Source organism: Anolis sagrei, chromosome 11, assembly GCF_037176765.1.
Source record: "Anolis sagrei isolate rAnoSag1 chromosome 11, rAnoSag1.mat, whole genome shotgun sequence".
Classification (NCBI taxonomy): Eukaryota; Metazoa; Chordata; class Lepidosauria; order Squamata; family Dactyloidae; genus Anolis; species Anolis sagrei.
This window is the reverse complement of record NC_090031.1, coordinates 23,903,493-23,929,144: the sequence shown is the minus strand read 5'-3', so window position 1 is coordinate 23,929,144 and position 25,652 is coordinate 23,903,493. Positions and strand designations below refer to the sequence as shown.

General features: G+C 43.3%; 2 protein-coding genes across 11 annotated transcripts in view; one reads left to right on the top strand and one right to left on the bottom strand.

Annotated features, from left to right (window-relative positions):
- Positions 1-2,988, bottom strand: part of TADA2A (transcriptional adaptor 2A) — a 43,215-nt gene extending 40,227 nt beyond the window's left edge. For 3 of the 5 annotated variants that reach the window (XM_067472027.1, XM_067472026.1, XM_067472030.1), the window contains exon 1: positions 2,920-2,988. The gene's annotated coding sequence lies outside the window, so the exon portion shown is untranslated. The remainder of the gene's footprint in view (positions 1-2,919) is intronic. The other 2 variants (XM_067472029.1, XM_067472028.1) reach the window with 2 other exon arrangements.
- Positions 2,989-3,099: 111 nt separating this feature from the next.
- Positions 3,100-25,652, top strand: part of ACACA (acetyl-CoA carboxylase alpha) — a 219,633-nt gene continuing 197,080 nt past the window's right edge. For 4 of the 6 annotated variants that reach the window (XM_067472023.1, XM_067472021.1, XM_067472022.1 and 1 more), the window contains exon 1: positions 16,394-16,699. In XM_067472023.1, the coding sequence (XP_067328124.1) occupies positions 16,587-16,699 (113 nt within the window). In that variant the 5' untranslated portion in view covers positions 16,394-16,586. Of the gene's footprint in view, positions 3,167-7,635; positions 7,752-16,393; positions 16,700-25,652 lie in introns of those variants that run through there. The other 2 variants (XM_067472024.1, XM_067472025.1) reach the window with 2 other exon arrangements.

Sequence of the window (25,652 nt, the reverse complement as noted above, 5' to 3'; positions counted from 1 at the left end):
ATGAATTCCTTAGCGGTGGCCAGCACGGGAGCGTTGGCCTCACGCAATGCCGTAGCCAAAGCCAGCGCAGGCCCTTCAAGCAGGCTGTAGATGAAAGCCACTTTCGCTGCTTCATTGGGGAATTCTGCCACTCGCACCTTGATGAAGGCGTCACATTGTCCCACGAAGTCTTTTACCCGCTGGGCTTCCCCGGAGAACTTGTTCGGCATTGCCATCGGGATCTTTGCTACAGGGCTTAAAGCAGCGATTTGTGCCTGTAGCGCTTGAATCTGTTGCTGCAACTGCTGAACGTCCGCTTGATTCATGGTGACTGGGGTTAGCAAGGATTTAGGATGGTCAGAGGATGGTAGATTCACCTTGCTGAAATCATCAAAACTGCACACAGATGGAAGTCTTTGTAGTTTATGGAAAAATAAAAGATAAAAGTTCATGAAAGCAAGTAGTGTTCCAAAAGATCAATAAGGCATCTATATAAATAAAAATGTAATGTTCGTTTGTGGGATTAACAGAACTCAAAAACCACTGGACGAATTGACACCAAATTTGGACACAAGACACCTAACAACCCAATGTATGTTTTTCACTCAAAAAAAATTGATTCTGTCAACTTCTTCAAGATGAACTGAACCACCTAAACTGGGCTCTACAGGCCAATGGAGACTCCACCTGACACATCAGAAGAGCTGGAACAAGCCACGAGAGTCAAGACGAAGATCCACCCAGAGGAAAAGTGTTCCTACCATACGTCAAGGGAACCACTGACCGCATAGGGAAGCTGATACAACATACAAACGATCTACAGACCCACCAAGAAAATCCAACAAATGCTACGTTCAGCAAAGGACAAGGTTGATTTGGCTGGGGTGGTCCATGCCTTGGTCACCTCTCGATTGGATTACTGTAATGCGCTCTACGTGGGGCTGCCCTTGAAAACGGCTTGGAAATTCCAACTGGTCCAACGGGCGGTGGCCAGGATGTTAACTCGTGCTCCTTACAGAGATAGGTCAACCCTCCTGTTTAAGGAGCTCCATTGGCTGCCATTTACTTACCGAGCCCAATTCAAGGTGCAGGTGCTTACCTACAAATCCCCAAACGGTTTGGGACCTGCCTACCTGCGTGACCGCATCTCCGTTTACGAACCCACGCGCTCACTTCATTCATCCGGAGAGGCCTTGCTCGCAATCCCACCTGCGTCGCAGGCGCGTTTGGTGGGGACGAGGGACAGGGCCTTCTCTGTGGTTGCCTCCCGACTTTGGAACACCCTCCCCAAAGACATTAGACTAGCACCCACGTTGGCAGTCTTTAGGAAGAACTTGAAGACCTGGCTATTCCGATGTGCCTTTCCTGAATAGTATAAGCTCCAGCACTACGTCCCAGAAGCACTTTATTAGAGCTTAAGACTCTCTGCACATTGCACTTGCCCAGAATCCCAACATATCACCTCTTACACCCAGCACATTTTTAACCTGTACCCATCATTGGCCCGGCCCTGATTTTATTGTGTAATAGTGTAATGTTTTGTTGTGTTATTGCTTATGTTTTAATTTGCTTGCATTGTATTGTTATTGTTTGTTGTTGTTGTGTTGAGGCCTTGGCCTTTGTAAGCTGCATCGAGTCCTTCGGGAGATGCTAGCGGGGTACAAATAAAGTTTAATAATAATAATAATAATAATAATAAAGAGGGATCCTCTCACCTCTGCAGGAGTCTACCGTATACCATGCAGCTGTGGACAAGTCTACATAGGGACCACCAAATGCAGCATTGCCCAGACACGCATCAAGGAACATGAAAGGCACTGCAGACTACTTCAGCCAGAGAAGTCAGCCATAGCAGAGCACCTGATGAACCAACCTGGACACAGCATATTATTTGAGAACACAGAAATGCTGGACCACTCTCACAACCACCATGCCAGACTACACAGAGAAGCCATTGAAATCCACAAGCATGTGGACAATTTCAACAGAAAGGAGGAGACCATGAAAATGAACAAAATCTGGCTACCAGTATTAAAAAACTCTAAAATTACAACAGCACAACAACAGAGAGGAAACAATCAAGGACATCTAATCACCTCTCAACAAAAGTTTGCTCCAGTCACTGTCAGGCTATAGGAACATGATTAAGAAAAATAAATTTCCAATTATTACAAGTCCCAGAATCTTTGTCTATAGAGAAAACCTTGCTTGCCAAGGGCTGCTGATAGAGAAAGAATAATTATTCTCTGTGTTCCTTGTTCAGTCAGACACAAGCAGATGCACTCCTTTACTCCCACAAATTCTTTCTGCCTTGGATAATCAACTTGCAGATAGATAAGTCACAGCTCATGCTGTGATGTTAGAAACAGTACAACCAATCAGAAGTTGCTTGCGTGTTGTTCTTACAAGTTTGATTTTAAAAACATTGTTAAGTGCGCCACAAAGGGTGAATAGTTTTTGTTCTTTGACCGGGAATGGTCAAAGGCTATTCATCTCATGTTGATCAACTTGAAATAAAAGCCTTGTTGAAAAACCCCATCGGAATCTCATCTCCTCTCTGCTTCTGGGCCTGTCACCCTATATTCCCAGTCTCTAACATGGCCATTATATGCCATTCAAGGTGGTCAGCTGAAACATTCACACCTAGCTCCAGCAGACAAGAGTCCTTTGTCCCACCCTGGTCATTCCAAACCCTTTTTCCTACTTCCAACAGACCTCACTACCTCTAAGGATGCTTCTTGGCAGGGGGTTGGACTGGATGGCCCATGAGGTCTCTTCCAACTCTTTGATTCTATGCTTGCCATAGATGCAGGCGAAACGTCAGGAGAGAATGCTTCTAGAACATGGCCATATAGCCAGAAAAAACCTACAACAACCCATTATTATTGTTATTATTACTTCCCCTTTATCTCTCGACCTTTCTTGGGCTTTTCCTCTTACCGCCGAATAGCTTGAGTCTCCAACAAGGGCAGGCTTCCTTCCTTATGGCCCTTCCTTTCCTTTTTACTTCTTTCCCGCCTTCTGCGCATGCGCGCTGCCTCCTCCTAAAAGCGTAGGATTCTAGTGTTGTTCAAACTGCGCATGCGCTCTCGAGTTGGTGCCTGGCTTGGCCTTAGTCACGTGTTCCACGCCTCAAGACCAAAACAAACGTGAGGGAAACTTGGACCACAGATTTCTCCTCAGAATTGTAATAACATTGTAATGTACTACTAATAATGTTGTATATAATATGAATAATGTTGTAATAGATTATATATGCTACAGCTCATGATATAGTACAATATATTCTATAATACTAATAGTACACTTGTAGTGTCTTATAGGAATTGTGGTTTACTAACACAGTACAATATAATAGTATATAATAAGATAATAATTGTCTATTATGCGTAATATTACTAATAATACAGCAGTATAGAGGTATAGTAAAACACATAGTACCTATATAATACTCATTGTACATATAGTACATATATAATACTGATATTGTACATATAAAAAGGTAAAGGTTTTCCTCTGACAGTCCAGTCATGTCCGACTCTGGGACTCTGGTGCTCATCTCCATTTCTAAGCCGAAGAGCCAGCGTTGTCCATAGACACCTCCAAGGTCATGTGGCCACTGGCATGACTGCATGGAGCACCCTTACCTTCCCACCGGAGCGGTACCTATTGATCTACTCACATTTGCATGTTTTCGAACTGCTAGGTTGGCAGAAGCTAGGGCATGCCAGCGGAAGCTCATGCCGCTCCCCGGAATCGAACCTGCGACCTTTCGATCAACAAGCACAGCAGCTCAGTGCTTTAACCCACTGCGCCACCGGGGGCTCCATTGTACATATAGGACATATATAATTGTACTTATAGGACATATATAATACTGATATTGTACATATAGGACATATATAATTGCACATATAGGACATATATAATACTGATATTGTACATATAGGACATATATAATTGTACTTATAGGACATATATATTTGTACTTATAGAACATATATAATACTGATATTGTACATATAGGACATATATAATACCGATATTGTATATATATTGTACATATATAATTGTACTTATAGGACATATAATTGTACTTATAGGACATATATAATACTGATATTGTACATATAGGACATATATAATTGTACTTATAGGACATATATAATACTGATATTGTACATATAGGACATATATAATTGTACTTATAGGACATATATAATTGTACTTATAGAACATATATAATACTGATATTGTACATATAGGACATATATAATACTGATATTGTATATATATTGTACATATATAATTGTACTTATAGGACATATAATTGTACTTATAGGACGTATATATTACTGATATTGTACATATAGGACATATATAATTGTACTTATAGGACATATATAATACTGATATTGTACATATAGGACATATATAATTGTACTTATAGGACATATATAATTGTACTTATAGAACATATATAATACTGATATTGTACATATAGGACATATATAATACTGATATTGTATATATATTGTACATATATAATTGTACTTATAGGACATATAATTGTACTTATAGGACATATATAATACTGATATTGTACATATAGGACATATATAATTGCACATATAGGACATATATAATACTGATATTGTACATATAGTACATATATAATTATAGGACATATATAATTGTACATATAGGACATATATAATACTGATATTGTACATGCAGGACATATATAATTGTATATATTGTACATATATAATACTGATTTTGTACATATAGGACATATATAATTGTACATATAGGACACATAATTATACATAATAGTAAGTTTATAATACTAATATTGTACATATAATACATATATAATTGTATATAAAGTACATATATAATTGTACATATAGTACACATATAATACTGATTATGTACATATAGCATGTATATAATTTAAAATATAGGATATATATATAGTACATATGTAATACTGTTATTGTACATATAGGGTATATATAATTGTACATATAGGACATTTATAATACTGATATTGTACATATAGGACATATATAATTGTACATATAGTATATATATATATAATACTGATATCTATGGTACATATATAATTGTACATATACTACATATATAATATTGATATAGTGCTGGGCTAATAATATATATTGTATATACATAAGATATTGATAATGATATTACATTATATACTATAATACCTATAGTAATACAATATAATACTATTGTTATAATATTGTAATATAATACGAATATGTTAAACATATGTTGTTGTTGTTGTTGTTGTTAGGCAATCCCTCGTAGCCCGAGTATGATGGTCCTCCTATGGGTCCCATCTAGAATTTTAGTAGTCGTAGTAGTAATACTTACTTATTTAGGCAATCATTAGTTGTCTGAGTATGATGGCCCCTCAAGCATCATGTCCTGGTAGTGAATCCGTAGGTGACTCTGGAGCCTTATTCTTGACCTGCATGTTCTCCTGCAGTGAGGACATCGGTTTCCAGGTGGAAGGTGGTCCCGATCGGGGTTGGCTTGACACGCCTTCCTCTTGGCACGTTTCTCCCTTTTACTCTTTTGTACATTTAGGACATATATAATTGTACATATAGGACACATATAATTATACATAATAGTAAGTTTATAATAATAATTCGTGCCTTTTCGAATTCTGCAGCACTGCTGGTCACAGCTGACCTCCAATTAGAGTGCTCAAGGGCCAGGACATCCCAGTTCTCGGTGTCTATGCTACAACTTTAAAGGTTGGCTTTAAGCCCATCTTTAAATCTCTTTTCCCGTCCACCAACCTTACGTTTCCCTTATTGTCAAAGGCTTTCATGGCTGGAATCACTGGGTTATTGTAGGTTTTTTGGGCTGTATGGCCATGTTCTAGGTTGTTGGGGCTGTATGGCCATGTTTCCCATTCTTGAGATAGGAGTAAATAATAATAATAATAATAATAATAATAATAATAATAACCTCTGAGGATGCTTGCCATAGATGCAGGCGAAACGTCAGGAAAAATGCCTCTAGAACATGGCCATATAGCCCAAAAAAACCCACAAGAACCTAGTGATTCCAACTATGAAAGCCTTCGACAATACAATAACAACTGTATTTTTATACTCCGCTACCATCTCCCCGAAGGGAGTCGGGGCATCTTACAAGGGAGGCATAGCCCACGCTATGGCTAATCAGTCCCCACAAACCCCTCCAATTCTGTGTGTCAAGTTGGGTCCATGTCCATCATCAGTGGAGATGACTATTTCTCTGGTTATGAGTAAACTACAACTCCCAGAAAGAAAGAGTCAGTTCCCCCCAAACCCCTCTAGTAATAAAATTTCGGCATATCAGGTACATGTACCAAGTTTGGTCCAGATCCATTGGTGTTTGGGTTCACAGTGCTCTCTGGATGTAGGTGAACTACAACTCCCTTAAATCAAAGTGAATTTTCCCAAAGACCTCTAGTATTTTTTGCTCATGTGGGTTCTGTGTGCTAAGTTAAGTCCAGGTCCATCATTGGTGGGGTGCAGATTGCCCTTTGATTGCAGGTGAACTATAAATCCCAAACCTACAACTAACAAATGTCCAGGACAATTCCACCCCAAATTCACCAGTATTCAAATTTTGGCATATTGGGTATGCATGCCAAGTTTGGTCCAGATTCATTGTTGTTTGCGTTGACAGTGCTCTCTGGATGTAGGTGAACTATAATTCCTATAAATTAAGATGAATTCCCCCCAAAACCCTCATGCATTTTTTGTTGGCCATGTGGGTTCTGTGTCCCAAGTTAGGTCCAGGGCCATTGTTGCTGATGTCTGGAGTGCTCTTTGATTGCAGGTGAACTATAAATCCCAGTACCTACTACAGTTCTAAATCAAGGTGAATTCTCCTCAAAATCTCCACTATTTTTCTTAGGTCATGGGGGTTCTGTGTGCCAAATTTCATCCAGGTCCATTGTCAGTGAGGGAGCATTAAAACAATCAAAGACATAAACACAATCAAAACAACATCTTAAAAGAATAAGGCTGAGATAACAGCCTTAAAATGTGCCTGGGATCAGGCTCATTTTCATGCAATAACTTCCGATTGGGGCCAGTGGAAAGTGCGGATTAAAAGGAACTGAGGCAGGAGATACCCTTAGAAATGTCAAGTAATCAATTCGTGGGCCAGAAATAAAGTGCATAGTTTAGGGTAGGAAAGAGATAGATCTCTGGTGAAACTGCTCAATGTGATCCACCCTGAGACAGGAAGAATATAAATACTATAAATAAATAATCCTATCAGTTTGTAATTATGGAATTTTATGTGTTAAAGCTTGCCATAGTAGAGAAGTATAGGCAAATAACAAGAAATAAGGATATCTATTATTATTATTATTATTATTATTATTATTAAACAACGTGTATTTGTCTATTCATATATTTATGGCCATGGAAATGATACTTGTTCAGGCCTTGGTGGTGGGTTTAAGTGTTTGTGAAATGTTCTCTATTTTGTATACTGTTTACACTCAATGATGTTAATGTAAGTGTAATAGAAAATATTTTTTAAAGTGTGAGCATCCCCAGAGTGTGTTTTTATTTTAAAAACTGAACGATGTTGACAATGATTTCACTTTTGCAGATGATGGCGCATGTTTTGTTCAACTTCTGGCGAGGAGGAAAGGAGCGTGGAATGAAGAACAAGGCCTTTGCCAGAACGACCAGACAAAAAAATTGAAGCATCCAACTATATGAGAGGTACGTTTATTGGAAATAGTGGGATGCTGCTTTATACCAGGCTTGAGCAAACAGCCGCTAGATTGTTAGAAATTGTGGGCGTTGAAGTCCAAAACACCTGGAGGAAGGGTCGAAGTTTACCCATGCCTGCTTTATAACAATGTTTAACATTATTTAACATTTACATAAATGACCAGCCACTGCCAGAAGGGACAGAGAATTTCATCTATGCTGATGATAGTGCCATCACTGCTCAAGCAGAACTTTGAAATGGCTGAACAAAACCTCTCTGAAGCCTTAGGTGCTCTTACTGCCTATTACAGGGGAAACCATCTGATTTCTAATCCATCTAAAACACACACATATGCTTTTCACCTAAAGAACAGACAAACACCTCGAGCTGCAATGATGACCCAGGAAGGAATCCCACTAGAGCATTGCAGCACACCCAAATACCTGGGAGTCACTCTGGATTGTGCTCTGACCTACAAGAAGCACTGCCTGAACATCAAGCAAAAAGTGGGTGCTAGAAACAATATCATACGAAAGCTGACTGGCACAACCTGAGGATCACAACCAGACACAGTGAAGACATCTGCCCTTGCGCTATGCTACTCTGCTGCTGAGTACGCATGCCCCGTGTGGAAGACATCTCACCACGTTAAAACAGTGGATGTGGCTCTTAATGAGATGTACCACTTGATCACAGGATGTTTACGGCCCACACCACTGTAGAAATTATACTTTTTATCCGGTATTGCACCACCTGACTTCCTCCAGGAAGTAGCAGCCAGCAATGAAAGGACCAAGACATTGACATCTCCATCCCCTGTTTGGCTATCAGCCAACAAGCCAGCACCTTAAATCACGAAACAGTTTCCTAAGACCTACAGAGATATTCGCAGGAACATCTCAGGAAGTGAGAGTCCAAAAGTGGCAGGCTCAAACCCAGCATATCAATTAGTAGCTGAGCCTGCATGAGATACTCCCTCCTGGGCAAACAGAAAGTCTGGGCAACTTGAGAGGCACAGGAGTTTGGAGTGGGGCTGCTTGGGGTTGTGGACAGGTGTCGTTTAGACGGAGAACCAGTTCAGATAGGTGCCATTACCACAGGTCATGAGTGGAGGACAGAGGAGCCTGTCTGGGAGACCCAGAACTCTTGCTTGTTTGGAGGTGACCAAATATAATTGCCAAATAAATTAGTTATAAATCAGACAATGTGATTTTCTGAATGTGTTTTCTCATGTTGTCTCTCACCGTTGAGGTCTACCTAGGATGTCAATTACAGGCCTCTCTCGTCTTTTTGAGTGGGAGAACTTAAATATATATATATAAATAAAAATGTAATGTTCATTTGTGGGATTAACAGAACTCAAAAACCACTGGATGAATTGACACCAAATGTGGACACAAGACACCTAACAACCCAATGTATGTCCTTCACTCAAAAAAAATGATTTTGTCATTTGGGAGTTGTAGTTGCTGGGATTTATAGTTCGCCTACAATCAAAGAGCATTCTGAACCCCACCAAGGATGGCATTGAACCAAACTTGGCACACAGAACTCCCATGACCAACAGAAAATACTGGAAGGGTTTGGTGGGCAGTGTCCTTTGGTTTTGGAGTTGTAGTTCACCTACATCCCGAGATCACTGTGGACTCAAACAATGATGGATCTGGACCAAACTCTACACGAAGACTCAATATGCCCAAATGTGAACACTGGTAGAGTTTGGGGAAAATAGAATCTTGACATTTGGGAGTTGTAGTTACTGGGATGTATAGTTCACCTACAATCACAGAGCATTCTGAACCCCACCAATAATAAAATTGGGCCAAACCTCCCACACAGAACCCCCATGTGGGCCACAGCAATGCGTGGCAGGGGACGGCTAGTATATATATATATATAGAGAGAGAGAGCGTCCCTACTTTGCGGATTTTCACTTTTCGCGGGTGGTCCTGGAACGTAACACCCACGATAAGTGAGGGAACACTGTATCTCAGTTGAAGTATCAGTGGGGAAATAGTGGGATTATTTTCTAGTTGGTCCTGCGGTCGTTGTGTGTGCCTGACTACAACAGGCAAGGTAAACAGCAATTTTGACCCAGCTTTTTTAATTGTTCTGACCCATTCCTTTTCCATGCCCTAACAAATAGACATGAAGAGCAGGCAGGATTTTTCCTTTTAATATTTATGTGTTGTTTGGTAATTCCATGCTTATGTTGCTGTTACTATTATATTTTTGTTCATGTTGTGACTCTGTATGTTTTGATGTTATTGTTTGGAAACTGCCCTGAGTCTCCCCAGGGGAGATAGAGCGGTATATAAATAAAGTTTTATTATTATTATCTCCATTGAAACTAATTTTGTTCGGGTCATTTTGAATGCTGTTCCAACCCTGTGTGGTATTGCTACCCCCGCTTTGAAGTCGCCTACAAATCTGATAAGCGTGTCGTCTGTTCTGTCATCTAAGTCATGTATAAAGATGTTAATGATTATCTGTCAGGCAATCAGATAACAATGGTTTGACACAACCGTTCGAGGCACAGGACACCTCTCCCATTTCCAGCTTGGCAGCCGGACTTGTGATGGAAAATACCCATATGATAACAGGCACCCACTTCTTCCTGCCTGAAGTGGTACAGCCAACAAACCCTTTCACGTATATTTAAAATCTTTATCTTGACATCAGCCCTTGAGATAGTTTGGCTGAGAATTACCTTGGGTCTTGTAAATCCAGTTGTTCACCTTGGCAGATGGACTAAACGCTCTTGTACGCAATATCTACTTTGAGTAGCTTAAGGACTGCATTGAAACAATGCGGAATGGTAATCTATTATTTGTCCCAACCCTGTTAGGCAAGAACTTGGAAGTTCCTGATTTTAGTAATAGTTAATCTGGCAAAGAGCTTGGTGATGGGGAAAAGGCTATTGCCGCATGGTAGCTTATATGTTTGGTTAGCAAATGGTCCCATTTTTGGTGTATCTAGGTTTTATTTATTTATGTATTTACGACATTTATATGCCGCCCTTCTCACCCAAAGTGGCTTACAAGAGGTACATATATCATATTATTAGCATATCCCTGTACGACTCTGGCTCAGCTTACTTGTCCGAACGATACGTATCTCCCTCTAAGTCCCGCCTCGTAGTGTAAGATCTGCCGGGGAGACCCTGCTCTCAGTCCCACAAGCTTCGCAAACGCGGCTGGTGGGGACGAGGGACAGGACCTTCTCGGTGGTGACCCCCCTGCCTGTAGAATTTGCTCCCTAGTGAAATTAGATCTGGCATACACACTTGAAATTAGATCTGGCGTACGCACTTGGCAAACTCTGGCATACACACTTGAGAGAGAACTGGGAAGCCCTGGCCCCTGAGTGCTCTAACTGGAGGTCAGCTGTGACCAGCAGTGCTGCGGAATTTGAAGAGGCATGACTGGAGGGTGAGAGGGAGAAACGTGCCAAGAGGAAGGAGGCGTGTCAAGCCAACTCTGACTAGGACTGCCTTGAAACCATTGCTCTCACTGTGGCAGAACATGTGAGTCAAGAATAGGGCTCCATGGTCACCTACATACCCACTGCTAGGGCCATCAAACTCAGACAACTAAAGCTCGCCTAAGTAGTATTATTACTACGACTACTAAAGTTCTAGATGGGACCCATAGGCATCTTAGGTAAAGGTAAAAGTTTCCCCCTGACATTAAGTCCAGTCGTGTTCGACTCTGGGACTTTGGTGCTCCTCTCCATTTCTAAGCCGAAGAGCCGGCGTTGTCCATAGACATCTCCAAGGTTGTGTGGTCAGCATGACTGCATGGAGTGCTGTTACTTTCCCGCCGGAGCGGTACCTATTGATCTACTCACAGGCACCTTATATATGTACCTGTCCTCAAGGTTATTTTATGTCCAATATTGTAAATAGTTTTGGTCCCGTACAATGAACTATTTTGATGATGATCAAAACAATTAAAAAGTAATTTTATGTATGTTTGTGTTTGCAGGGAGCAGCATGCTCCTGAGGGGACATAAGTTTCGGGAGGTTTTGCAAGGGGCATAGTCAAAGGGGCAAGGCTATTCCATGTTTGGTTTAGGTCAGCTTGTATCCAAACTGCAGATCACCCCACAGAAAGCAACCAGTGACATCACGCTGTCCTTTTGACTGGGAAGAGACCATGAAACCAAAGCCAATGACAACAAATGAGATCAAAAGTCAGCTGGGTTCAGGAAGCGCCATTTAAACATCCACTTAGCAGTCTTTTCATGTTGTTTCTCTCATTGATACCCACTATTTTGTGGTTAAGGAAATATTTGCTTTGCATGGGATACGGGAGATTGCTGCAGAGGTGAGAGGATCCCTCTCGTCCTTTGCTGAACAGAGCATTTGTTGGATTTCCTTAGTGAGTCTGTAGATAGGTTGCAGGTTGTGTTTCTTCCTCAGTTTCCTTCGGCGGTCAGTGGTTCCCTTGATGTCTGATACGAACCCTTTTCCTCTGGGTGGATCTTGTCTTTGCTCTCGTGGCTTGTTCTTGCAGCTCTTCTGATGTCTGTGGTGGAGTCTCAATTGGCCTGCAGAGCCCAGTTAAGGGGGCTCCATTCCCCTTGGAGAAGGTGGGCTTCATAGATTCTTTTTGCAATCAGGGCCAGCTAACACCTTCCAGGCAGCAACCAGCCAGGCTTTGAATCTGCAAGGCCATTCAGTGCTGATCCCTTCCCCGAATAAGGAAATAATCCCCAGCAAAATGTCCACAGAAGCATTTTAGCTACTCTCCCTTCATTTCTTTTAAAACCCTCCTATCAGATACATCCTTCCTCTATTCATGCCCAGTGTTTATTTTTAAATTTTTAAATTACTGTATATATTCGAGTATAAGCCTAGTTTTTCAGTCCTTTTTTTAGGCTGAAAAAGTCTCCCCCGGCTTATACTCAAGTCAATATTATTTATTATTTTACTTTGTTGTTGTTGTTATTATTATTATTACATTTATTATTTTATTATTGTTGTTATTACATTTATTATTTTACTCTATTTATTAGTGTTATTATTACATTTATTATTTTACTCTATTATTATTATTTTACTCTACTTATTATTATTGGAGGACATGTAAGCATATTTACATTGAAGAAGGTTAGAATAATGGTTTAATCAAAGTTGGACAGTCTTGTCTTGAATTACAGTTTTATGTAAATATTCAAAAACATTTCACCTACTGATGCCTAAATTAATATAATTTTATTGGTATCTATTTTTATTTTGAAATTTACCAGTAGCTGCTGCATTTCCCACCCTCGGCTTATACTCGGCTTATTTCCTCGGCTGATTTCCCAGTTTTGTGTGGTAACATTAGGTGCCTCGGCTTATATTCGGGTCGGCTTATACTCGAGTATATATGGTATTACATTTCATAGAATCATAGAATCAAAGAGTTGGAAGAGACCTCATGGGCCATCCAGTCCAACCCCCTGCCAAGAAGCAGGAATATTGCATTCAAATCACCCCTGACAGATGGCCATCCAGCCTCTGCTTAAAAGCTTCCAAAGAAGGAGCCTCCGCCACACTCCGGGGCAGAGAGTTCCACTGCTGAACGGCTCTCACAGTCAGGAAGTTCTTCCTCATGTTCAGATGGAATCTCCTCTCTTGTAGTTTGAAGCCATTGTTCCGCGTCCTAGTCTCCAGGGAAGCAGAAAACAAGCTTGCTCCCTCATCCTCCCTGTGGCTTCCTCTCACATATTTATACATGGCTATCATATCTCCTCTCAGCCTTCTCTTCTTCAGGCTAAACATGCCCAGTTCCCTAAGCCGCTCCTCATAGGGCTTGTTCTCCAGACCCTTGATCATTTTAGTCGCCCTCCTCTGGACACATTCCAGCTTGTCAATATCTCTCTTGATTTGTGGTGCCCAGAATTGGACACAATATTCCAGATGTGGTCTAACCAAAGCAGAATAGAGGGGTAGCATTACTTCCCTAGATCTAGACCCTATGCTCCTATTGATGCAGGCCAAAATCCCATTGGCTTTTTTTGCCGCCACATCACATTGTTGGCTCATATTTAACTTGTTGTCCACGAGGAATCCAAGATCTTTTTCACACGTACTGCTCTCGAGCCAGGCATCGTCCCCCATTCTGTATCTTTGCATTTCGTTTTTCCTGCCAAAGTGGAGTATCTTGCATTTGTCACTGTTAAACTTCATTTTGTTAGTTTTGGCCATTCATCTCTCTAATCTGTCAAGATCGTTTTGAATCCTGCTCCTGTCCTCATTTGGCCCGGCCACAGGTTTTTAAATCCTTGTGTGTTACTGTTTACATGTGAGTTATATTAATTGTATTGTTTTTGCGTATTGTTTTTTGTTTTATTGATGTGTTGTTGGGCTTGGCCTCATGTAAGCCGCTCCGAGTCCCCTTGGGGAGATGGTGGTGGGGTATAAATAAATTATTATTATTATTATTATTATTATTATTATTATTATTATTCATCAAGGTGGCCATTTGCAACATTCACACTTGCCTAAAACAGATAAGAGTTCTTTCTCCCTCCCTGGACATCATTCCACAGATATGCAAACCCCATTTGCCTAGTTCCAACAGACCTCACAACCTCTGAGGAATCCTGCCATAGATGTGGGTTAAACATCAGGAGAGAATACTTCAGGAACATGGCCAGGCAGCCTGGAAAACTTATAGCAAGTCAGTGATTCTAGCCATGAAGGTTTCGACTACACAAAAATTTATTATTGTTATTGTTGTTGTTGTTATTGTTATTGTTATTATTTTACTGGTACAAATGCACAGTATGTCACAGCAAACGAGATCTATATGCTGGATTTCATATCAAAAAATCAAAAGTCAAACACTTCCCAAGCGTCTAGAACTGTGTGATTTATTATTATTATTATTATTATTATTATTATTATTATTATTATCATTAGAAACAACAAGATGAGTTCACAGCAAACAAGATCACTTTTCTGGCTGTTGTATTGGACCACACGTCGGACACTTCGCAAGTGTCTAGGACTCTGTGATGTATTGGCGAATAATCCATGCTCAGTAGGGTGGTCTTTTGCATCTGACAGATGGTCATTTTGTGAACGGCAATTGTGTTTAAGTGCAGGCCAAGATCTTTAGGCACTGCACCCAGTGTGCCGATCACCACTAGGACCACCTATATTGGCTTGGGCCAGAGTCTTGGCTTGGGCCCCACATGGGAAGTTGGAGCTGACAGTCAGTAGCTCTCCCTGAAACTTGAGAAACTGTTTGATATTATTATTATTATTATTATTATTATTATTATTATTATTAGTCCACCTTCCCTGTCAAAGGGCGCTCGTGTCTTGCAAAACTATACATCCCAGGGTTCCATTGCCTTAGCAGGAGCCCCCGGTGGCGCAGTGGGTTAAATCCTTGTGCCAGCAAAACTGAAGACCAACAGGTCAGTGGTTCGAATCTGGGGAGAGCGCGGATGAGCTCCCTCTGTCAGCTCCAGCTCCCCGTGCTGGGACATGAGAGAAGCCTCCCACAAGGATGGGGGTTTTTTTTGTTGTGTCAGGAGCAACTTGAGAAACTGCAAGTCGCTTCTGGTGTGAGAGAATGGGCTGTCTGCAAGGACGTTGCCCAGGGGCCGCTGCCTGGATGTTTTGATATTTTTACCATTCTTGTGGGAGGCTTCTCTCTAATGTCCCCTCATGGGGTGCTGGAGCTGACAGAGGGAGCTCAACCTGCTCTTCCCAGATTCAAACAATTGACCTTTCAGTCAGTAGTCTTGCCGGCACAACTGTGCCACCTAAATAAGGATGGTAAAACATCAGAAACTTCCGGGCAACATCCCCTGGGCAACATCCTTGCAGACGGCCAATTCTCACACCAGAAGCGACTTGTGGAGTGTTGTAGAGTTGTAGAGTGAGCTCCTGTCAGCTCCAGCTTCCCATGCAGGGACATGAGAGAAGTATCCCACAAGGATGGTAAAACATCCGGGCAATGTCCCCTGGGTGACATCCTTGCAGACGGCCAATTCTCTCACACAGAAGCAACTTGCAGTTTCTTAGGTCACGGGGTGAGCTCCTGTCAGATCCAGCTTTCCATGTGGGGACATAGGAGAAGTCTCCCACAGGATAGTAAAACATCCGGGCAACATCCCCTGGGCAACGTCCTTGCAGACAACCAATTCTCTCACACTAGAAGTGACTTCCAGTTTCTCAAGTTTCAGGGTGAGCTCCTGACTTTCAGCTCCAGCTTCCCATGTGGGGACATGAGAGAAGCCTCTCACAGGATGGTAAAAAATCTGGGCAACGTCTTATTATTATTATTATTATTATTATTATTATTATTATTTTGTGTACTTCTACCCCGCCCTTCTCAACCCCCTTGGGCAACGTCCTTGCAGACGGCCAAGTCTCTCACACCAGAAGTGACTTGCAGTTTCTCTAGTCGCTTCTGACACGAAAAGAAGTCGCCGTGGCAGTTAAAGCAGTGCTGAATTGCATGACTTCTGAGTTGTAGGTCCAGCCAAGCATCTCAAAGAAGACAGTTCCAGTGCTGGGAATTTGCACCCTGGGAGCCAATCGGGAAGCGCGGTGAGCCGCTCAGGCCACCTCCATTGGCCCCTCCTGCCTCCTCCTCGGATTGGTGACACCCACCCCTTGGTGTGAGTGCCGGCGCCCAATGAGGAGCATGCATTCCAGACTGGGAAGTGGGGTCAGAGGGGACTGACTGCGAGTAACCTCTTCCATCACCCCACCAGCACTGTGCTGGGTGATGCTGCATGCCGAGTGGGTGCAAGAGGTAGGGAAGGAGGAAAGGGAAAAGGAGGAGGAGGAGGTGCCTGGTCTGTGACACACTCCCGGCTCTCTCTCACGCTGCATGGGAGAGCCTGGGCCAGTCCTCTGCGCCGCCGCCGAGACAGGAGCATCTCCCGCCTGCTGCACTAGGCCTGGAGGAGGAGAGGGGCCCTTCCAGGCAGAGAACACCTTCAGGTGGGTGTCTATGCGGGCCAGAGGATGCCTTTGGGGGCCAGAAATGGGCCCAGCAGGCCCGAGAGAGGCTTCTTCCATGGCTCTTCCAATGCGCCTTTGGAGAGTGGCCATTCATCCCATTTCTGTACAGTGTTGCTCTTATGATGCACTTTCCCCCTATCCTGAACTGAAAGCCTAACCCCACTGTGCATCCTTTTTGGGCTCCTTTTAATTACACTTTTTCTATCCCTACCTCATTTCACCTTGTCCATTTGGCCCGCCCATTGTGTTCGATTTTATATTATGTTATTTTGCTTTGTTTATGTTATTTTGCTACTGTATGTATTTTATTGTGACGTGATTTTTGCTGTTTGCATTTTGTATTTTATTTTGCTGTATTGGATCTTTGGGCTTGGCCTCATGTTAGAGGCCCCAAGTCTCTCCCCCCCCCCCCCGAGATGGAGTATAAATAAAGATTATTATTATTATTATTATTATTATTATTATTATTATATAACACAATAAGATGAGTCCACAGCAGACACTCTGCTGGCTGTTGAATTGGATCACACGTCGGACACTTCCCAAGTGTCTAGGACAGTGTTTCTCAATCTGGGGGTCGGGACCCCTGAGGGGGTCGCAAGGGGGTGTCAGAGGGGTCGCCAAAGACCATAAGAAAACACTGTATTTTCTCAGTTCTTGTGGGTTTTTTCGGGCTATATGGCCATGTTCTAGAGGCATTTCTCCTGACGTTTCGCCTGCATCTATGGCAAGCATCTTCAGAGGTGAAGATGCTTGCCATAGATGCAGGCGAAACGTCAGGAGAAATGCCTCTAGAACATGGCCATATAGCCAAGACCTCTGAAGATGCTTGCCATAGATGCAGGCGAAACGTCAGGAGAAATGCCTCTAGAACATGGCCATATAGCCCGAAAAAACCCACAAGAACTGAGTGATTCCGGCCATGAAAGCCTTCGACAATACACTGTATTTTCTGATGGTCATGGGGATTCCATGTAGGAAGTCTGAGCCAATTCTATGGTTGGTGGAGTTCAGAATGTTCTTTGATTGTAATGAACTATAAATCCCAGCAACTACAACTCCCAAATGTCAAGATCTATTTTCCCCGGACTCCACCAGTGTTCACATTTGGGCATATTGAGTATTCATGCCAAGTTTGGTCCCGATCCACCACTGCATGAGTCCACAGTGTTCTCAGGATATAGGTGAACTACAACTCCCAAACTCAAGGTCAATGCCCATCAAACCCTTCCAATGTTTTCCATTGGTCATGGGAGCCAAGTTTGGTTCAAATCCATTGCTGGTGGAGTTTGGAATGCTCTTTGATTATAAGTGAACTATAAATCCTAGCAACTACAACTCCCAAATTACAAAATCAATCCTTGCCCAATCCCACTAGCATTCACATTTGGGTGTATTGGGTATTTCTGCCCAGTTTGGTCCAGTGAATGAAAATGCATCCTGCATATCGGATATTTACATTATGATTTATAACAGTAGTAAAATGACTGGTATGAAGTAGCAATGAAAACAATATTATGGTTGGGGGTCACCACCACATGGGGGACTGTATTAAGGGGTCACGCCATTAGGAAGGTTGAGAACCACTGGTCTAGGACCTTGTGATGTATTGGCGAATAATGTGTGCAGATCCCAGTAAGGTGGCCTTCTGCAGCTGGCAGATGGTACTTTTGCGTGTTCATTTTCCACGACCTTTGCAGGTTTATGATCCCACCAATTCTTTACTGCTGGCAAGTGGTACTTGTGACATCAGTTTCAGTTTCAGTGAATAATTTGGGCCACAGAGTTGTGCCTCTGTTTGTAGCCCGTCTGTGCGATTTTCTTCCAGCAGCTGATGAGATGATCAATGGTTTCATCAGCTTCCTTGCAAAGTCTGCATTTTGGGTCATCAGCTGATTTTTTAATCATGGCCTTAATTGGATTTGTTCTGATGGCTTGCTTCTGGGCTGCAAGAATCATCATCATCGTTATTATTTAGAATTATTATTAAGAATTATTATTATTATTATTATTATTATTATTATTATGCGGGGACATGAGAGAAGCCTCCCACAAGGATGATAAAAAAACCCATCAAAAATCATCCAGGCGTCCCCTGGGCAACGTCCTTGCAGACGGCCAATTCTCTCACACCAGAAGCGACTTGCAGTTTCTCAGGTCGCTCCTGACACGACAAAAATTATTATTGTTGTTGTTGTTGTTGTTGTTGTTGTTGTTGTTTGCCTGGCCCTGACATTCCCTCCCTCTTTCCACATGCTCCAAGGGGAGCCCTACGCTCAGTGCTGTACTTATTTATTTATTTATTATTTATTTATTTACTGCACTTGTAGACCGCCGTTCTCAGCCCTAGGGCGACTCATGGCGGTGTACAACATATAAAAACAGGTACAATTTGCAACATAAGCAATATCACAAACAACAATAAACAACATCACTATCAATAATACAATTACACTAAATCATTCGCGACGTCTCATCATTGAATCACAATCCAAATCTCGTTATCCATGTTCCGTTCCAATCGTCATTGCCAATTGTTGCAGCATTTATTCAAACGCCTTCTCAAACAACCACGTCTTCAGTCTTTTGCGGAATGACAAGGGGGGGCGCCTGTCTGATGTCCACAGGGAGGGTGTTCCACAGCCGGGGGGCCACCACCGAGAAGGCCCTGTCCCTAGTCCCCGCCAGGCGTGCCTGTGAGGCAGGCGGGATCGAGAGAAGGGCCTCCCCGGACGATCTCAAAGTCCTCGTGGGCTCATAGGCCGAGATGTGGTCAGACAGGTATTTTGGGCCAGAACCGTTTAGGGCTTTGTAGGCCAACACCAGCACCTTGAATTGGGCCCGGTAGCAGATCGGCAGCCAGTGGAGTTGGTACAACAAGGGCATTGTATGCTCCCTGCGTCCCGCTCCTGTTAGTAACATGGCTGCCGCGCGCTGGACTAGCTGGAGTTTCCGGGTCATCTTCAAGGGCAGCCCCACGTAGAGAGCGTTGCAGTAGTCAAGGCGGGATGTGAGCAGAGCGTGTACTACCGTGGCCAAGTCAGACTTACTTATTCGATTCCTCATAGATTGAGAATGATGTAGTTTCTTGGCGGTGCGCCTGTAATTTATTTATTTATTTATTTCAAATATTTGGACCCTGCCCTTCTCAACCCCGGAGGGGGAATCAGGGCAGCTTACTGCCGGCAACGATTTGATGCCCCCGCATACAACATAATACAATACAATAATTACATACAGGTAAAAACATTAAATCAATTCAAATTGAAATCTGTTTGAAAATACTTACTTACTTACTTACTTGGTGGTGGGTCCGTAGGTGGCTGTGGAGCCCTATTCTTGACCTGCATCTTCTCCCACAGTGAGGGCATTGGCTTCCAGGTGGAAGGCGGTCCTGGTCAGGGTTAGCTTGATGTGCTTTCCCCTTGGCACGTTTCTCCCTTTTGCCCTCCATTCATGCCTCTTCAAATTCGACAGCACTGCTGGTCACAGCTGACCTCCAGCTGGAGCACTCAAGTGCCAGGACTTCCCAGTTCTCAGTGTCTATGCCAGAGTTTTTAAGGTTGGCTTTGAGCCCATCTTTCAATCTCTTTTCCTGTCCACCAATATTCTGTTTTCCATTCTTGAGTTCGGAGTAGAGCAACTGCTTTGGGAGACGGTGGTCGGACATACGGACAATGTGGCCGGTCCAGCGGAGTTTATGGCGGAGGACCATCACTTCAGTGCTGGTGGTCTTTGCTTCTTCCAGCATGCTGACATTTGTCCACCTGTCTTCCCAGGAAATTTGCAGGATTTTCCGAAGGCAGCACTGATAGAATCGTTCCAGGAGTTGCATGTGATGTCTGTAGACAGTCCACGTCTCCCAGGCGTATAGCAGGATTGGGAGGACAATAGCTTTATAAACAAGCACCTTTGTATCCCTATGGATGTCCCAGTTCTCAAATACTCTGTGCTTCATTTGGAAAAAATGCTGCACTCGCAGAGCTCAGGCGGTGTTGTATTGCAGTGTCAATGTTGACTTTTGTGGAGAGGTGGCTGCCAAGGTATTACTGGCTGGTTGGCCTTATCTAAACCAAATTCTGTGAGCAGTGACTCAATCAGAAACTTGTCCGTAGTCCACTTTCCATTGTCATTGCCATTGTCAGCATGCTACTCGAAAGCCTGGTCCCACAACTATGTTTCCAAATTCTTTTTGAAGGAAAGGAGGGATGTAGGTGTCCTAATTTCACTGGGGAGCGGGTTCCGCAGGCGGGGGGCCACCCCCGAGAAGGCCCTGTCCTTCGTTCCTGCCAAGCTCTTTTGCAATAGAGACGGGGTTGAGAGCAGGATTTCCCCAGAAGATTTTAAACTCCGAGGTGGGACGTAGAGGGAGATACGTTTGGACAAGTACGCTGGGCCGGAACTGTATAGGGCTTTATAGGTCAAAACCAGCACTTTGAATTGTGCTCAGAACTGGACCAGCAGCTAGTGGAGCTGACATAACAGGGGGATGGTATGCTCCCTGTATGATGCTCCAGTGAGTAATCTAGCTGCCGCCCTTTGGACCAGTTGGAGTTTCCGAACAGTCTTCAAAGGCAACCCCATGTAGAGCGCGTTGCAGTAATCCATTTGGGATGTAACAGCGTGGACCATCATGGCCAGATCAGGCTTCCTAAGGTACGGGCGTAACTGGTGCACAAGTTTTAATTGTGCAAAAGCTCTCCCGGCCACCTCCGAGACCTGGGGTTCCAGGCTCAGCGATGAATCCAGGATCACTCCCAAGCTGTGAACCTGCTTCTTCAGGGGGAGTGTAACCCCATAGGTGGCTGTGGAGTCCTATTCTTGACCCACATGTTCACACTTCCGCAGTGAGGACATCTGAAGGCAGTCCCGGTCAGAATTGGCTTGATGCGCCTTCTTCCTCTTGGCACATTTCTCCCTTTCTCCCTCCATTCATGCCTCTTAGAATTCTACAGCACTGCTGGACACAGCTGACCTCCAGCTAGAGCACTCAAGGGCCAGGGCTTCCCACTTCTCTCTCGGAGTCTCTGCCAAGTCCAGTGTCTTGGCGGTGGGTCCATAGGTGGCTGTGGAGCCCTATTCTTGACCGACCTGTTCACCCTTCTGCAGTGAGGACATCGGCTTCCAGATGGAAAGTGGTCCAGGTCAGGGTTGGCTTGATGCGCCTTCTTCCTCTTGGCACATTTCTCCCTCTCACCCTCCATTTGTGCCTCGTAGAATTCTGCAGCACTGTTGGTCACAGCTGACCTCCAGCTAGAGCACTCAAGGGCCAGGGCTTCCCACTTCTCCCTCGGTGTTTCTACCAAGTCAAGTGTCTTGCCAGTGGGTCCATAGGTGGCTGTGGAGCCCTATTCTTGACCTGCATGTTTGCACATCCGCAGTGAGGACATCTCCTTCCAGACGGAAGGTGGTCCCGGTCGGGGTTGGCTTGACGCACCTTCTTCCTCTTGACACGTTTCTCCCTTTCGCCCTCCATTCGTGCCTCTTCGAATTCCGCAGCACTGCCGGTCACAGCTGACCTCCAGCTAGAGCACTCAAGGGCCAGGGCTTCCCAGTTCTAATAACTCGTTAATTATAGCTCAAAACACCACTCATAAATATAAAACTCGGTGTTAATAATTTAGACATGCAATACACAGAAAACATGACAAACCTACTCTGGTTATACTTGAGTAAATAAAGTATTACTTACTTATTTACTTACTTAGGCGTTCCCTCGTAGTCCGAGGATGATGGTCCTTCAAGTGATATATCTTGGCAGTGGATACGTAGGTGGCTGTAGAGCAGTGGTTCTCAACCTGGGGTCCCCAGATGTTTTTCGCCTTCAACTCCCAGTAATCCTAACAGCTGGTAAACTGGCTGGGATTTCTGGGAGTTGTAGGCCAAAAACATCTGGGTACCCCAGGTTGAGAATCACTGCTGTAGAGCACTATTCTTGACCTGCATGTTCTCCCGCAGTGAGGGCATTGGTTTCCAGGTTGCGTACACACCGAGAACTGGGAAGCCCTAGCCCTTGAGCGCTCTAGCTGGAGGTCAGCTGTGACCAGCAGTGCTGCAGTATTTGAAGAGGCACGAATGGAGGGTCAAAAGAGGAAACGTGCCAAGAGGAAGGCACGTCACGCCATCCTCGACCAAGACCGCCTTCCACCTGGATGCAGGAGAGCATGCAGATCAAGAATAGCCACCTATGGACCCACCGCCAGGACACCGAACTTGGAGGACAATCTTACTCGGACAACGAGGGATCGCCTAAGTAAGGAAATGTTAAGAGGGGAAGCTTTGCAAGTCTTGGGAAAGACCTGGGAGGCAATCTTGCCGGGTGAGTTTGCCTTGTCGTAGGAACGCTGTGTGGGTGCCTTAAGGCTGGATCCGAGGCCTGCTGGGTGTGTGTCTGTGTGCGTTGCATGTGACGGGTGGGCGGTACAAGGCTGGGATCTGAATGGGAACTGAACTGCTGCGTTGCTACATCTGTGTGCTTGTTGGTACCTGTCAAAGCTCCCGGCTCACCTGTAGATTGCATTAGGAGAAAGGGGATGCATAGAGAGTTTGAAAATTATTTAAATAATTTTTTTATTGAATTCTTATCTGCTTTTACATACATAAAATTGGGGTTGGATACGTCATAGGTAAGAGGGGCGGGTTGGAAGGTGGGTGGGTGGTGGGTATTATATATCTATAAGGGGAGGATTACACATATTGGTAAGATCATAGGAAAAGAAATGGGTAAAAGATAGGTTTTGGAGATGTTGTTGACTTCCAAATCTTCTCCGCGGCTTCTATTAAAGTACTAGCTTCCCCTGCCACATGTTGCTGTGGTCCAGTCTATGTATATGTGCTTTGTGTGTGTGTATATGCGTATATGTGTGTATATATTTGTTTACATGTGTGTTTGTGCATATATGTGGTTTTGCGCATGTGTTTTTTGTTTTTTTTACATCTCTTCTGCTATTTTTAGTGTTTTTATGAGTGATGGTCACTCATTGGCCTGATAGGTGTATTGTGTCCAAATTTGGTGTCAATTAGTCTAATGGTTTTTGAGTTAAATTAATCCCACAAATCAACATTACATTTTTATTTATATAGACTAGCCATCCCCTGCCACGTGTTGCTGTGGCCCACATGGGGTTCTGAGTAGGAGGTTTGGCCCAATTCTATCGTTGGTGGGATTCAGAATGCTCTGTTATTGTAGGTGAACTATAAATCCCAGCAACTACAGCTCCCAAATGTCAAGATTCTATTTCCCCCAAACTCCACCAGTGTTCACATTTGGACGTATTGAGTATTTGTGTAGAGTTTGGTCCAGATCCATCATTGTTTGAGTCCACAGTGACCTCTGGATGTAGGTGAACTACAACTCCAAAACCAAAGGACACTGCCCACTAAACCCTTCCAGTATTTTCTGTGGGTCGTGGGAGAACTGTGTGCCACGTTTGGTTCAATTCCATCGTTGGTGGAGTTCAGAATGCTCTTTGATTGTAAGAGAACTGTAAATCCCAGAAATTACAACTCTCAAATCTGAAGGTCTATTTTCCCTAAACTCCACCAATGTTCACATTTGATCATATTGAGTATTCGTGCCAAGTTTGGTCCAGATCCATCATTGTTTGAGTCCTCAGTGCTCTTTGGATGTAGGTGAACTACAACTCAAAATCAATCAATGCCCACCAAACTCTTCCAGTATTTTCTGTTGATCATGGGAGAACTGTGTGCCACGTTTGGTTCAATTCCATCGTTGGTGGGGTTCAGAATGCTCTTTGATTGTAGGTGAACTATAAATCCCAGCAACTTCAACTCCCAAATGACAAAATCATTGTTTTGAGTGAAGGTCATACATTGGATTGTTAGGTGTCTTGTGTCCAAATTTGGTGTTAATTCGTCCAGTGGTTTTTGAGTTATGTTAATCCCACAAACGAACATTACATTTTTATTTATAGAGATCATTTCGTCCATAAAGTTCTCTCTAGTCTTATCTTCTCCCCTCTTCAACCTATCATGTTGACCTATTTTCTTCTGTATAGTTTATTTCTTTTCTAATTTCGATCTACACCGATCATCCTATCACTATTTAATCTTTCATACTCAATAGATATTCATCAAACAATTTCCAGTCTGTTTTCTTTATCGGTCTTCCTTTTGAGTCTTTCAAAGCGAAGGTCAGTTTATCCATATCTCTTATTTCCTTAACCTCATTTAACCATTCTTCTTTCATTGCCAGTTCTCTTCGTTTCCATTTTTTCGCGTGCACCATTCTAGCCGCCGTGGTTAAGTACATGAATAGAATGTCTTTGTTTTGATTAAGTTCAATCTCTTCGTCAGTTAATCCTAAAAGGAAATATTCTGGCTTCAACTGAACTTTTGTTTTAAGTATTTTTTTCACAAGATTCCTGAATGATTTTCGAATAAGTTTTTAGTTTGGTACCATGCTGCAAGTCGCTTCTGGAGTGAGAGAATCAGCCATCTACGAAGTTGCCCAGGGGACTCCCGGATGTCTTGCAATCCTGCGAGGAGGCTTCTCATGAGAAAAATGTATAATATCACAAAGGACTACCACCTCACCCGCTTCATAGGAAACCTGCTACAAAACAGGAGCTTTTTTGTTGAGGTCCAGGGCCAGAGAAGCAGATGGCGGAAACAGAAGAATGGCCTGCCTCAGGGGAGCGTGCTCGCTCCATCCATGTTCAACATCTACACAAATGACCAGCCACTGCCAGAAGGGCAGAGAGTTTTGTTTATACTGACGATCATGCCATCACTGCCCAAGCAGGGAGCTTTGAGATGGTTGAACAGAAGCTCTCTGAAGTTCTTACTGCCTATTCCAGAGAAAATCAGCTGATTCCTAATCCATTTAAAACACAGACATGTGCCTTTCAGCTTAAGAACAGAGAAACATCCTGAGCTCTGAGGATGACCTGGGAAGGAATCCCACTGGAGC